The following is a 15,080-nucleotide window of genomic DNA, read 5'->3' on the forward strand; positions in this document are numbered from 1 at the left end:
ACCTTGAGGGCCCCCACGGTCCCACCCCTAGAGCTTTGTGAGGGAGGTAAATCGTAGGATGTGTCCCAGCAGGCCAGGGAACAAGAGCTGCCTGTACACTGCGCCTACAAGGATTCCAATTCCATGTCTCAGGAATCGAACCCCCACACTGCGGCTGCCAGCAAGGCATGAGATAACTTTACTCTTGTCCTTTGCACCACTGGACTATGCCCCGGGGGACTTGTAATGGGCATCTATAGTTATACTGACAATTGGCCATGCAGTGGCTCCCGTCCCTGTGTCAATTTAAGTAAAGGAACTTCCATTTCAATCTTTTTGGCTAGCTAGTTGGTGATCCTCCCTAAGCAGTAAATAAACCTTGTTGTTAATCTTAAAATGATATGTAGATAGGTTGTACTCATGATTCATTAATTGGAGAAAGAACTTGTGCTAATGAGGGAAAAAGTCACAATAAAATACCTTTTAGTTCAACATGTATCTCCATATGTAAATGACTGTGCGGTTTTTCGAATTTGTGGGCACTTCTGCTAGGATATGTCTAAGAGATTTTCATTTGGTTGGATTGGCGAGTTGAGGAAATTATACCTTGTCAAATTCAGTTTTTTATTGGAGCTAATAGTTGTAAAAACATACCCAAAAGATGAAATTCCTTTTTTTCTCAACAAAATTCACGAGTTTACAGATATCACAAAGGGTTAATGCGTTTACACAATTGCTTTTTTATCTAGCTAAGTGCTAAGCTACAGGTGTTGATGTTTTGCATATCATAGTTACAAGAGATCTTACTCTTTTTGTGCTATGCCTTTAGTTTTGCAAAAGAAAGCAGAGAAGTTTGAATTGAAGAAATTACAGGGTCCAGCAGTGGCAAAGGAACGTGTATCTGCTCTTGAGCAACTTCTTCAAGATGTTTATGCCATTCGGCGCCCAAAACTGAGTGATTATGAATCTCGAAGGGACTTAATTCTAGTGTTTAATGAAATTGCAAAGGAGTTAAATGGTAATACTTCATGCTGAATTTACTTACACGACCTCAACATTAGAAAGGAATTCCCTTTGTTATATTTGCTTCTTGTTTTAATTTTCTAATAATCATGGATCTTTATTCACAATGCTTTACATTTTATTTTATCGAGATGATTATTCGTTGACCAGAGAAATCTGCCTATCTTATGGATTACATTCTTATCAGGGTGGTTGTTTGATCCTTTTCTTTTCAGGATATTCAAAAGTGACTCCTATTGTGGTGGAATTCGGTTCTTTCTTAATGGATCTCTTTAGCACAACAAGTGATTTAGATCTCTCTGTGAATTTTAGCTCTAATGCAATTGAATTTCCGCGCGAAATGAAGATTCAAACTCTGAGGAAGTTTGCAAAGAAACTATATGCTCTACAAAGTAAAAATTTTAGATTGTATTTTTCCTGGTTTTTTTTATTCATATTTTATTACTTATATAATTATATTGAACTTGTTCATTTCTTAAACTGCAAATTCTGAAGGTAATTTAGGCTTCAGAAATCATAGGTATATTTATCTTCTAGGCAAATGTATTATATTGAACTTGTTCATTTCTTAAACTGCAAATTCTGAAGGTAATTTAGGCTTCAGAAATCAGAGGTATATTTATCTTCTAGGCAAATGTATGTGTAGTTTGCCATTTCTAATAGTTAGGTGGCATTTTTAGTTAAAAAGCCATGGAAAGAGCAGTTGGGGAAAAAAAATAAAAAAGAGTATAGTGAAAGCTAGATCCATAATATTCATGACTTGTATCCTGTGACAAATTTACAAGGGAAAAAAGTTGAAGGTCATGGTTGGAAAACAACAGCGTTATGATTATCCTGAAGACAATGAATTTTAAATAGGGTTTGAAGGATGTAAGAAATCTAATTGACTAACTGGAAAAAACGCGGAGCCATGGATCTCACTTTCCTATGGAATTTCTGTGTATATCATTTAGTCCATTATAATTTTGTAAAAATTTTTGTTTTACTTTTAGCTCACTGATGCATTGATAATATACTTATATTTTTCGGCTCCTATCGAGTTCTATCTTGTAAGTCAAGAACTTATGTTCTAGATTTCGTAGGCATATACTGGGCGGCAATATGTAACAGAAGCAAAGATCATTTGAGATATTATCTTTTCTTTCTTATCATTTCTAGGCTTAATGATAAATCTAAGACTGGGTAATACTTAACAGAGGCAGAGATCATTTGAGATATTATCTTTTCTTTCTTATCGTTTCTAGGCATAACAATAAACCTAAGATGAAAGAATAAATTTAGAAATTTTAATAATTACATGATAAGAAGATAATTGGGGGATCTGTAACAATACTTGGGGCATTTGAGTGGTTATGCTTCCTATTATTTCAGGTGAAGATTATCTCACGCGTTTTGTGAGAAATGGTACTTTACTTGGCTGTTCAGAATTCTATGGGTTCGTTTACAAAATAGCTCCTGATTTGTTGAATTATTATTCTTCTTCTTCTTCTTCATCAAACTTCTATGTTAAGTTTTACTGATCCTCTCTGTCTCTCTTACTATTTTAGTTCTCCGATTTTTGTAATCTTTTCCTATCAAAAGATATGATGGAAACTAAGTAGTATTGAGAAGTAGCTCCTTCAAGCAGTAACTTATGTTCTATTTGGTTAAGTTCCATGGATTGGTAGATGGCTTTCACTAGAATTATAACAGTAGTTGCTATTACTAATGAAGACTTCATGTTTCTACCTTCTTAATTCTCCTTGTATTGTTGATCAAAAAATAAGAAATGGTACTTGGATGCATCTTATATCTGTATTGGTGTTCTCCAGGTAAAGGGCATGTTTATGGTGTTCTCCCAATCACAACTGCCAAGGTGCCTATTCTGAAAGTTGTTGAACGAGGAACTGGAGTTGAATGTGATATATCAGTTGAAAATAGGGATGGAATCTTAAAATCCCAGCTTATCCACCTAATTTCCTCAACTGATGAGGAGAATCATTTAAATACTCTACTTTGGGAACTAGAGGAAAGACTGCACACCTCAATTTTGGGAACTAGAGGAAAGACTGCACACCTCAATTGCCTTGAGCCATGTCCGCCTTAGTTGAATCGTAAGCCTCGACAACTTACACCATGGTGCATGTTTTGAAGCAATTATCGAAAGCCTGGCGAGTCTTAAGATTTCAAGTCTCGGGCACATTTTAAAACCGTGCATTGGATCACATAACAAGATATGCAAGCATGACAAGCTCGGGTAAGCATCTCTAGGTATTTCACAAGGGAGTTGATTCTAGCTTAAGGCCTAACTGTTGTAAAGTAATATCTTTGCCATCTCATTTACTCTGGGGTTTTTTTTTAAATAATATTTCCTGTGTCTTTAAGATTTTCATATCTTTTTATGGATTCTGTTGTGTACTAGGTCATATATTGTTTATAGTCCATTCACCTTGCAAAATTTGAAGTGAAGTCCTTGGAGCTCCTTCTATACAGCACGCTGACACTTCTTTTCCAATTTTCTTTTCACCAATCACTGCCCTTCCACAGTCTCTCAAGGCAAAATGTTGAAGCGTTATGTATTAATTGGTTTTGAGTTAAAGAAATTGGGAGCATGAACAGTAAATAAGATCACGGAGGATGCGAGATCGGAAACTTAAATATAACTCTAATGGAAGTCAAGCAAATAGTTTTTAGTCAAATAATTCTCTTAACCCCGGATGAAAGTATCACTTTATAGGACTAATAGACTTCCGATATCATAAGAAGACTAAAATAAGATCAGGTATATCTAATAGATGTGTAATTACATTATAAATCTTTCTAAGAGATTCCATAAAATGCTCTGCAGATGAAGCTTAATTGATAAATGGAGCCTGAACACCAGACCATACTAAAATAATGGGAGTGTCTCTGGAACATCCTGACTGACACACTGCTAACGTGATAGATCTCTGCAAAATATTATTTGTGGAAACATAACTAACAGGCATTAAAACACTCGAAGCTTCCCAACCCAATCCATTCAGAATACTGCTTGCCATTTTTCCTTATGTTTGGTTAGAATTTGAATTTTCAGATGCATCTAAAGATGATCGTACATATTTTCCTCAGATGTCTACTAGATTGCTATGCTTAAAAATCTTGTGTAGATTTATTTTTCTTGAAATATAATGATCAATGCAATGTTATCTAATTGGCACTGTCCATCTCAGCAGATGAAAACCTGGGCAAAAGTGCAGAACATTAACAGTTCAAAAGATAAAACCTTGAATTCTCTCTCCATAATACTGTTGGTTGCTTTTCATTTGCAGGTAGAGTTTTGGATATTCGTAATTTATACATTCCTTATATTTAACAATTTCTTTAATTATTTGTGCATCTATAAGTGGTATGTTATTGTTAGATTATGTTGCAGTTTTTTTTTGAATGCATCTCAAGAAGCTTAGATGAACCTTGAAATGCTGCTTCGGTGTTGGATCGGGGTAGGGGTGGTAAATGTGGGTCAAAAAAGTAAAAGAGGTATAAATTTGTTGTGTGGTGAAAGTTCTCTGAACTTTGCATGATATTTTTAGAGTTAAATTCTACACCTGTTCACTGTTTATTTTGATTCATAATCAATGTACGGCTAGAGTAATCTTATTTATATTTTACTGGGTGGTAAATGATATTTAATCTTCTATTAGTTGGGAGACATAATTTCCTGGTCACATCTACGGCATGTTGTACATTGCAGACAAATATGGCACTTCTTTTTAACAGTGTTGATTTGTTCTGAACTCGTACAACATTCATTTCTGGATATATTTCATTATTTGCTACTGCCATGTAGCAAAATTGTTTAAATGCTCAATCTTTATAATGCATAAGTTAACCTTAATTTGTTAAAGAGTTTCCAGGTTTTTAATTTAATTCTTCTTCTCGAGTTTCCAAACAGTCGGTGGATTAAGTTAGGTTTTGAGGTGATTAGCTTTCGGTCAAGTTTTCCAGCGACGGCGAGGTTGTCGTATTTTAAGCTGACCTTTCTCCCTTCTAAAACAAAACAAATAAGAAAATTTACGAAACTTGCATCTACTTGTAAACTAACTTACACATCTTTTTCCAATTGAAAATCCATACGTTCCGACTTCATTCAACTTAATAAGCTTAGAAGAACCTTGGAACATTTTTTCTTAAATACTTGTTAAATTAAAAAGAAACTGAATGTCATCTCGCCTGAAACTTGTCTGGACCTTGCACGTTATGTTTAGAGTTAGATTTTATACATCTTTTGTTTGGTTTAGGTTTAATATGCAATATACTATCTTTTTATGTTTAATTGGGCAATGAATGGAATTCAATCTTTCATTATTTGTTGTTCATGATTTCTAGTCACATCATTTGAACTTGTAACTATGTCTCTAATACAGAAAGTATCCACATGCCACATAAACAAATCATATATTGGTTGTTTGGTTTGTGGTGAACGTGTACCAACATTAGATTTGGGCATGTTCCATTATGTGCTAACATTCTACCTGTCAATACCCTTCAATTTGATGTCTCTCCCATCTTTTGTTTATAGCAGACTCGGAAGCCACCTATATTACCTCCATTTTCTGCTATATTCAAAGGTATTTCCTTGTGTTTTTTAGTTAATTGATTTTGACTACATTTCTTGTATCGTTCCGTGCTAAATAACATTTTCAACTTTTACTTTCAAATGCAATATTTTTGTGAGCTTGTGTTATAATTGTTTGTCATATGACAAAGTCGTGTTTAATTTCTTAGTTTCATCACATATTAGCTACATATCTATGTTGTTTAGAGTGAATTTTCAATATGGACAGACCCAAAGAGTGTTAGAAGTCATGTTTGAGGCATTTCTCATGCCATCAAATATGTGTCACAGTTCAATTGGCTAAAGAGTGGAGGGTGCCTTTGAGTTCAATTGCTTTTGGTTTAATATGGTATCAGACAATGACACGAGCTTATTTTTGTCCTTCAATTTTTGTTTGGAAAAACTGTGGCATCTTTACACAATAAGCTCATTAAAAGAGCTATTTGCAGAATAGGGAGATCTATGTATTTTACAGAATGATATTAAACTTGTAATGCTTTATAGTACTCAGTTCACATTGCTAAATTGCACAATGTCTATAAGATGAGTATAGCGAAAATGAGGATATAAGTTGGATGTGTGGTCATATTATAATGGATAAAAAAAGAAATGAGATATACGGCAACAAATGGATGTCACACCGCTGAGGATCAATTAAGAAAAAGATGACTTAAATGGTTGGAACACGTCTTTGCATAAAATTAAAGGGGATCCTGTTCATAAGATTGATGTAAACATAGTAGAATAGATTAGAAGGGGAGGAAATGGTTTGTTGTAGTTGCTAAGTATCTATTTATTTTGGATCTTTTTGTAGCTCTATCATTCTAGCAATAAACCAAATGGAATGACAAAAGAGGATTTATGTAGTTTACTCCAAATTCTTTGGGAGTAAGACTTAAAGTTTTTGTTGTGTGGTTGTGTGTTCTAGGAAGGGCTGCAGTAGAATCTTTTTTCCTTCTTTTACGTAAGGCATGACTAATGTAGTGACGTATCCTTTCAAGTGAGTTTTCAAGGAAATTTGGGTGGTTAGAGCTTTGGTACTACTATGTGCAAGGACTTCTGTCACCTTTCTTTGTCATCATACGTGTCACCGAAAAAAGGTTCTAGCCCTCATCGATAGCCTGGAATCTAGAACACTACTCCCTAAAACTGCTGCAGCACCTCCAGTAATTCAATATAATTTGTAATAGTTGCTGATAAAGGATACACTGTTCACTCTGCTTCTCGGTCTTTGACTTTTGTTGACTCAAAGAATGTTACAAATCTACTGTTCACGAGCTCTTGTTTCTTGGTCATCTTTGCGATGTTAACTGGCTTTATGTGCTGTATGTAGATGGTGCTGATCCTGCGACATCACTATCTAATTTTGTAACCTATGGAAAAAGTAATAAAGAATAATTGGTTGAGCTCTTTGTGACTCTGCTGATCAAGGTAGCGCTTACACCCTCGGTGATAATTAAGTTATTTATTTTGGTGGTGCTTTTTTCTTAATCGAAATTGACCTTTATTCTGTTACCTTTGCAGTTATCTTCTGTCCAAAATATGTGGCCCAAAGGTCTCTGTGTAAGCACATATGAAGGATCTTGGACGTCCAAAACATGGAATTCTAAAGTTGCTTGTATCAGTGTAATTACACTTTGTTGCTTGAGTTTTTATGCTCTTGGAAATTTTTTAAATACATAGTAATTTTTAATCTTCACAGGTTGAGGATTTCAGTGATCCATCTCAAAATGTTGCTAGGGCAGTAGGACATGCAGAAATAAAACATATCTTTGAATGTATTAACCTTTCTACCCCGCATGTCTTGTCCTTCATGGATGGCCAGATTGGAGAAGTTGAATTGAAGGAATTTTTGTTTGGCCATGATGGCATAACTATCTAATGTCAAACAGGTACTTCAAATTCTCACCAAATTGCATCATTGCGTAGCATTCCCTCTCAATTGAACCAGAGGAAAAGAAATAGAAACGAGGAAGGTGAGGAAGCAAGAAAGCAAGCTCTGCCTCCAGACCCTATCTGCACGAAGAGAATAGCCTCCATGCACGATTTTGCAGAAATGCCTTCAGGGAGTTGGAGACAAGTCGAGCGAGCTATGCCATTTGAAACTGGCTGGACGAAAAAGATTCAGTCTACGGAAGGTTGGAGAGTGATGTCTGATGATGTTTGGGAAGGTACAAAATATGCTATGCCTTCTGATCCTAGAAATGGGCAGCAACTTATGAGAGGTTGGGATGGAACTCAGCACTCTGGTGCAGGGCTTTAGGGTAGGGTCCATGCCAAAGGCTGGGTTGGAACTCGAGAACCTGTTTTATGATGTTGGGGTGGGGTCGATGCTGAAGGCTGGGAAAGAACTCGGGAACATGTTGTAGAAGGTCGGGATCGGGTGGATGCTGAAGGTTGGGGAAGAACTAGGTAACCAATTGCAGGAGATCGGGATTGGGTGCATGCCGAAAACTGGAGAGGTACTCAGCAACCCGTTGCAGGAGGTTGGGGTGAGGTGTGTGCGCCAAAGGCTAGGGCAGAACTCGGCAACCAGTTATAGGAAGTTGGGGGTGGGAGCGTGATGAAGGCATGGGTGGAGCTCAACAACCTATTACAGAAGGATGGGGTGGAAGTATTTCCTATAATCCCATTCGAATAAGAAAATCGGACTACAGGGGCTTTTAAGGGAACATACGATTGAAATTGCAATCCCAATCCTTTGCTTCTAGTTGCAGTCACCACCTTTGATGTTCAGACTCTTAGAAATGGTTGGAGTACCCGTGTCGGATACGACACGACATGGGTATGGGTATGAGATATATATTGGATTCTCTAAGTTTCAATCGGACACTTCGCCTTTTTTCCTTCTTTCTTTTTTCATTTTTTTTTCTCTTTTCCTTTTCTACTCTCTATAAACCTAGCGCCACCTTCAAGAAGGGGGAGAAAGGCGATGGCGCTAGATTTTCCCTTCTTCGTTCTTTTTTCTTTCCCTCTTCTTTTCTCCGTTTTTTTCCTTCTTTCCCTCTCTGTATGGATGTTTAGGATTTTGTTTGTATAAAATGAAAATGGGTTTCATATAATACTACTTAGTACTCCACTAAATTCAAATTGCAATCAAGTTTCTCATTTTTATTTTATATAACATTTAGTAATTAACTTCTTATAATTGAAAACTAAACCCCAAAATTTTATTTTATTTGTCTTTACCCTTTACTTAATACTGTTTTCTTGTTTGTGAACAATTGATTTTGGTCTATTCAAAATAACATCTTGAGTTAGTAAAAATATTGAAGTTTCAAAGACGTACCCCACGTACCCGTGTCCAAAATTTGGATTCTTTTTAGCCAGTCTCTGTATTTTACATTTTAGAAAATAAAAGATTCGATACTTAGATACGTACTCATACCCGATACTTGTACTGGAGTCTGAGCATCATAAGTCAGCATTCAGGTATCCAAGTGTATACTGGTTTAGTAAAATTTTCATGATTTTGCTCCAAATGTCAAGCCTCCTACATTCTCTTAATTGAAAGATTGATGATGGAAACCTCCAAGTCGGTTAGAAAAAATCACTTGGCTTTAAATCATGTGTGAATGTGTGGAAAATAAAAGTTTTGACTGGTGATTAATTGCTTAGAAAGGGGCACCTGCAAGATATGCGTAGAAATGTAGTCTCTTAACCTCATCCTTATTGGTTTACTATCCTATGAGGGCCATGTTTTCGTTGTTCATCGTTCATCATCTTATTCTTGTATGGTCACTTTGAATGAATTGAACCATCTTTGTATCACCTGGAATTAGCCAAGAATGTCTTTTGCGCTTTGCAAAAGTGGGCTCCTGTGTTAATGTTTTAGAGATGGGGATACAACCTATCTTTATGATGGGCGTGTAGTTAAATTTACACGTTGATAGTCGGGATTTGGTATACTTTTCTTGGGGTTATGCACATTTATACACTGCAACCTGTATGTAAAGCTCTATACAGAGAAATTCTACCATCAGAAATGAAGAATGGACGGAAAAAATTGCAAATTTGTTATTATTTGATAACTTTTGAAAGTTTTGTTGATTGTTAGAGCATTCTTGATAATATATTTTCTTGTGTTCAGGGTTTTTGCTAGAAAAAAAAGTATGTTATGTGCTTTTTCTGAACGTTAATGTTTCTAATAAATAGAGAGAATTTTTTGTTTTGGAAGAATAAGTTGTTATTGACATTTTTATGTAGGCGTAAGTGTGCATGTTACATGCTAAGATGCACATTTTTATTTGTTTTGTATGTAAGTTTTAGAATGTCTGATATTTTTTGAAATAATGATTTGATGGGATAATATTCGAAGTATTGCCCCTTTAAAAAAAAACATTTTAAAATAGTGATTCAATGGAGAATGTGTGGCTAAAAAATAAGGAAACATTTTTTGTTTGTATATAATATTATTTTAGTGAAGAATGTATGGTCGAAAGGAAGAAAAAAATGTATTTTTTTGAGAAACTAAGAATCAAATAAAGCCACTAATTATACCTGCTAGTTATAGAAAATAAAATATTTTGTATGATTTATTCGGAGATGAAAATTGTGTAATTATTCGCAGCCATGGATTTTTATAACTCTTAATTACCGTATTTTCCCCCAACGATGTGGAGAAAAATAATTGTTTTTTATATGACCCTGCCAAATCTTTATTAAAAAGATCGAGTTGAATTTAAAGATATTATAGTCTATATGTTGTAGTAGTACTAGCATTAGATTCTATTTTATGTTGAAGTTAGGGAAATCAAGTTATCTATAAATTATAACCAAAAGCATGATGGTTACAAGGAAATCTTTTGCATTAGGACTACAGTGTGTACTCTGCAGGTGTAAAATGAAGTCTACTGGATCGAAAGCATGGTGGTATCCAATTTACTTTGTGAGCCATGGCTTGAGAAAAACCTCAGCTAAGTACTAGATCTTGTATCTTGACACTGGCGAAATAGATATATTTGTGAAATGTGAATTATCTGCACTTTGGCATGAAGACCTGATGAAGTTTCATTGTTCTCGAATTGGGTTGGTTTGACTCATTTCTGTACAGCTTACGTAGAAGATGAAGAAGGCTTCGTTTTGGGAGGGTTTAGCTATTAGTGATAATCATCTAGCAGAAGATGCCTCAGCCATCAGGATGATCTTACGTGTTTTTTTCATCTAATGGTAATCATTCATCGTCTTCTATTATAAAAATTCATGCCTAGTGCCATTTGAAAGTAATGCAATTTTACATTCCGTTAGTAATATTGCTCTCACATTTCTCTTATTACCTTTGATGCTCGTACACTATTGTAGACTGTAATTCCCGTCTTTTGTTCGATCCACACTCAAATATATTTATACAAGTTGATTGACTTGATCGTGGAGTGCTCACGGTCACCTCCCCTACCTTTGTTGATTGCTTTTAACAATTTTTCCAAATATGTTGGACAAATATCATGTGGACGTGAGTGGAGTCGAAATTTGTTGGCTACATCAACCGTATGAAAATTGAGGTCAAAGAAGGTGATTGTAAAAAGGTTGAATATAATGCACATTTCTAGTTGCACCATGTTTGAAGATTTGTATTGTTTTTTTTTTCCCAATTATTATTATTATTATTTTAAACAATAATTGAAGTTCTATAATATATAAAATGAGAGCAGTTATGTTCTTGAACCCAAAACAAATGGATTGGATGATTAATTATGCATCATCAAGAGCAGTAATAACAATACAAAGTAGAAGAAATTGAAAGCAAACAAGTAAACAAATTTTGGAGTTCACTCCAGAGAGCTACTTTCACTTCATACTGCTGAGGGTTTTACAGTTTTTTCCCTCACATCTATGTGCTTTATCTTAACCCAGAAAGAATATGGTTACATGAGAAATTTTGAAGCCAATTTAATATATATGCAAACTTTTAAAAATGTCATCCTTATAATACTCAAAAAAAATTGTTCACGAGGGCTAATTTTCAAAAACCATGGGCCAACGACACGATACTTACATTGAAGTATAGTGTATGGTGTAGTTAAGCTCCACGTGTCCAACAGTAGAAAACACTTATTTAATAATTAACCCAACAAACCCAAACCTTAAATAAAATAAAAATAAAGTAGAAAAGAAATTCTAATCATCTCCCACTAGAAAAAGAGAAGTCATATAGGTATAGCATTGTTGATAGCATTCTTGACAGCCATCTCACATGTAGGAATGAGGTTTGTAATTAAAATAATCGCGGACCCCACGTTATGTGAGAAGGCTGTAAATATGTACAGCATCAAGTGTCGTATGTACTGCCACCAACTGTTTCTGGCTGTGGTTATAAATGATCCACACCCCCCAAAAATCAAACATAAACGTAGCAAGTTCTCTGAACAATAGATATGTCAAAAAGGACGAAACTGGATCATTCTGGATAGGATACTTGCTCTTTATGCTTAATTACTTAATCCCTCTTGTACACCAATTCTTTCATGTTAATTTTCATTACAAAATTTGGTTCCACATAATTTGCGGCAGATTCAATCTATGCCGTTACTCTTCAAGATATGTGACATCAGCTATGAAATAACCCTCTTCTAGGAATGCTATATGAAAAACTATACAACTTCGCATGGAATAAAAGTTGAATCAACTGTATTTTAATTTTAGTTTTAATTCTTTCCTAATTGGGGCTAAAAACCTGAAAATGAAACATGCCAAAGTAGGAATAAGACGTTACATTTTTAAAAATGCCCAAAAAAATAACATATTGGTAAAGCAAAAACATAGACACGCTCCTATTTTCGTGGAAAATATTCATCTATTTGATCTGAAAAAGAAATGAAAAATCATTCCATCTTTTCATTCTCATCCCTCAATTGTCCACATTCAAACTAAATAATTTTGCAGTATGCTAGCTCTACAAGACAGATGCAGGTTACATTTTATGTTTATGTTTTATTAGTGTTACTTTATTGATATGGAGTTTTATTCATTTTATCTCATGGAGGGATTTCTTTGCAATTTCTTGAAGAATTTTTCTTTGAAATAAAAATTATTAGTAGTTCATGTTTAAGCAAAGTTTTGCTTTGCTTGGAAGAATTTTTCTTAGTCTTAGATCCAATTTCGATACCCTTGAATGACTTCGCTAAGAATCAATAAGATCTTGACTTCAACTAGTCCTCGGAATTAACTATTATGCATCAGTTGATGCTCAGTATTCCGTTGTAACGCTTTCCCAAGTTCGACAATTTTCAATTTGTGATGTTAGCAAACACTGCTTGCCGAAACAAACATAAACTACCAAGAGCTATTGGTGGAGAACCATGCTATATTACCAGGGCCTATGATTATCCTAGTAATGGCAGGTTGAATAATTAACTATTCACAAGGCTACTTTGTGCAAGAATTAAGAGTGTTTCTTAAGTGGAAAAAATGCTTCTATACTGTAAATTCTGTACTTTTTGAAGAGACATGGATCCCATTGAAGATTTTCGGTATGATATGGTCTGTACAGTTCTACACCAAAACCCAAGGGCAATCTTCATTAAAAATATATTTATGGTAAATATTTAAAAATAGTAGTAGTAGTAATAATAATTTTTTTAAAAAAAATAGAAATATTGAAATTATAAAAATTCAAAATTATAAATTAATAATTTAAAATTTTTGAATGTTTAAATTAAATGTACTCTTCTAAATTTTTTAATAGAAAATCTAGAATTATATTATCACAACTGCCTGTTTTAAAACTTCTTTTTCAATAAATATCATAATCAATTTGTTCAACATTTCTTATGACATTGTTAAGAAATGTAGTAAATTATCAATTTCACTTGAAGAAATTCTTGGCATGTACAATTTTAAATTAGTATAGTCAATAATATTCTATAAGCAATCCACACATTTAATAACAGTCCATCATTTTAATATAGTCTAGCATTTCAATTGCTTTCTGTTCTATTTCGGTAAATAATTTATCAAGTTTGTAGCTTTAAAAATAATTCTGCTAGTCTATGTAAAAATTTCATAATTTTTAGTAAACATCTGCTAGGCCAAATATGTTTTTTTCTGCTGTTATTCAATCCGTAGTTACTGAATTGCCTCCAATTGTTTTCCAAAACCAAATTTCACCATATTTGCCTAAGTTTATACAAATAACTTTACAAATTATCTTGGTTAACATCAAAGAGGTTGAACCAAGGAAAGATCAAATGTTTTTAGCGCTTCGGGTTCCGAGAATTTGGGGGCATTAGACATAGTATGATATCACTTCCGAAATTAACATCCCATAATTTTATCAATTAGAAATAACTAAATATCAAACATCATGAAATAGATTAATTCTACATTCATTATTGCATGCATGTAGTGATGCGAATGATACCAAATGATGTTCCAAGTAATTTTCCTTACTTAGCTTAAATGTGTCATTTTAAATAGTAATATGGCAAGTAAAGGTCATTTCCCTCAAAGGATTGATTCAATTTCATCAATTGCACACTAAAATGTAAAATTATTATATGCCTTATGTATGTAATCTCGTGTATCACTCAATTTGACTATTACCCTTTGTTAGTCTCACCACTCTACATTTTTTCACTCAATGTTTTCACGCCAAGTGCTTCAAAGAACAATTTCGAACTTAATCATGAATTATTCTCGTATAATTCAAATCGGGATGTGAATGAGAATTGGAATTATGGAAGACTCAATAAAGAAATAAAAGAATTGGATAATTTGGAATGGGAACTATTGTAATTAAAGAAAGTGGTTCTCGAATTTTTGTTTGGATCAAAAAGAAATAAAGTTTTTGTCTCAAGAAGATTAATGGAATGTTGGTAATTTTTGAAATAATCAAACAACAACAACAATAATAAATTTTTTTGACTTTTTTTCTGAAATTCAACTATGACACCAGAAAAAGAAATGAAAGTTCATTAGGATGCTAACTTAGCACAAAAACAACTTTTGAACCTTTGTTGGAACTTTCATAGATTGAAGACTTAAAATGGATGAAGAACACGAAGACCGCGAAGAATGAAGAGGTAGGAAAAACAAGAGACTCAACAAAAAGAAAAATGGATATAACCTTGATTTTTTTGGAGCTCAAACTCTGATAACAACTTATGTGAACTCACTTAACAATCAAAGCTATGGAACCCACACGAGATTGAATTGAACCCAAGAAAGCCAAATAAAAATAATGAATCGAGCAACCAATCAATCACCTACTATGTATTAATCTCTTGATCACAAGATTTGTGAATCTCACCTAGTTATTTGAACGCCACAAGAATTGGTCTTGATAAGTTCAATAAATTGCTCAATGAAAAACAAAAGAATGAAAGCAAATTTGCCTCTCAATGGAATATAGTATCAAAGTTGTTTTACAATGTGAATAATAGATCCTATTTATAGGTACTCAATAAACCCTAGTCCAAGACGGATTTAAGCTCTAAAAGTACAAAAAATACCAAAAATAAGAGTTTTAGTGTAAAAAAAAAAAAAAAAAAAAAAAAAAATTTTA

The 15,080-nt window shown here is 33.9% G+C and overlaps 1 protein-coding gene and 1 long non-coding RNA gene across 2 annotated transcripts in view; both read left to right on the forward strand.

Moving 5' to 3' along the window:
• Positions 1 to 232: 232 nt before the first annotated feature.
• Positions 233 to 15,080, forward strand: part of LOC111372017 (protein HESO1-like) — a 39,409-nt gene continuing 24,561 nt past the window's right edge. The window contains exon 1 of the mRNA XM_022994156.1: positions 233 to 997. Within this exon, the coding sequence (XP_022849924.1) occupies positions 799 to 997 (199 nt within the window). The 5' untranslated portion in view covers positions 233 to 798. The remainder of the gene's footprint in view (positions 998 to 15,080) is intronic.
• Positions 3,110 to 9,634, forward strand: LOC111410483. Its single transcript, XR_002705703.1, has 6 exons — positions 3,110 to 3,238; positions 4,197 to 4,292; positions 5,546 to 5,591; positions 6,912 to 7,009; positions 7,103 to 7,204; positions 7,281 to 9,634. It is a non-coding gene; the product is annotated as an uncharacterized LOC111410483 (long non-coding RNA).

The sequence above is a fragment of the Olea europaea genome, chromosome 2, assembly GCF_002742605.1.
Source record: "Olea europaea var. sylvestris chromosome 2, O_europaea_v1, whole genome shotgun sequence".
Taxonomy (NCBI): Eukaryota; Viridiplantae; Streptophyta; class Magnoliopsida; order Lamiales; family Oleaceae; genus Olea; species Olea europaea.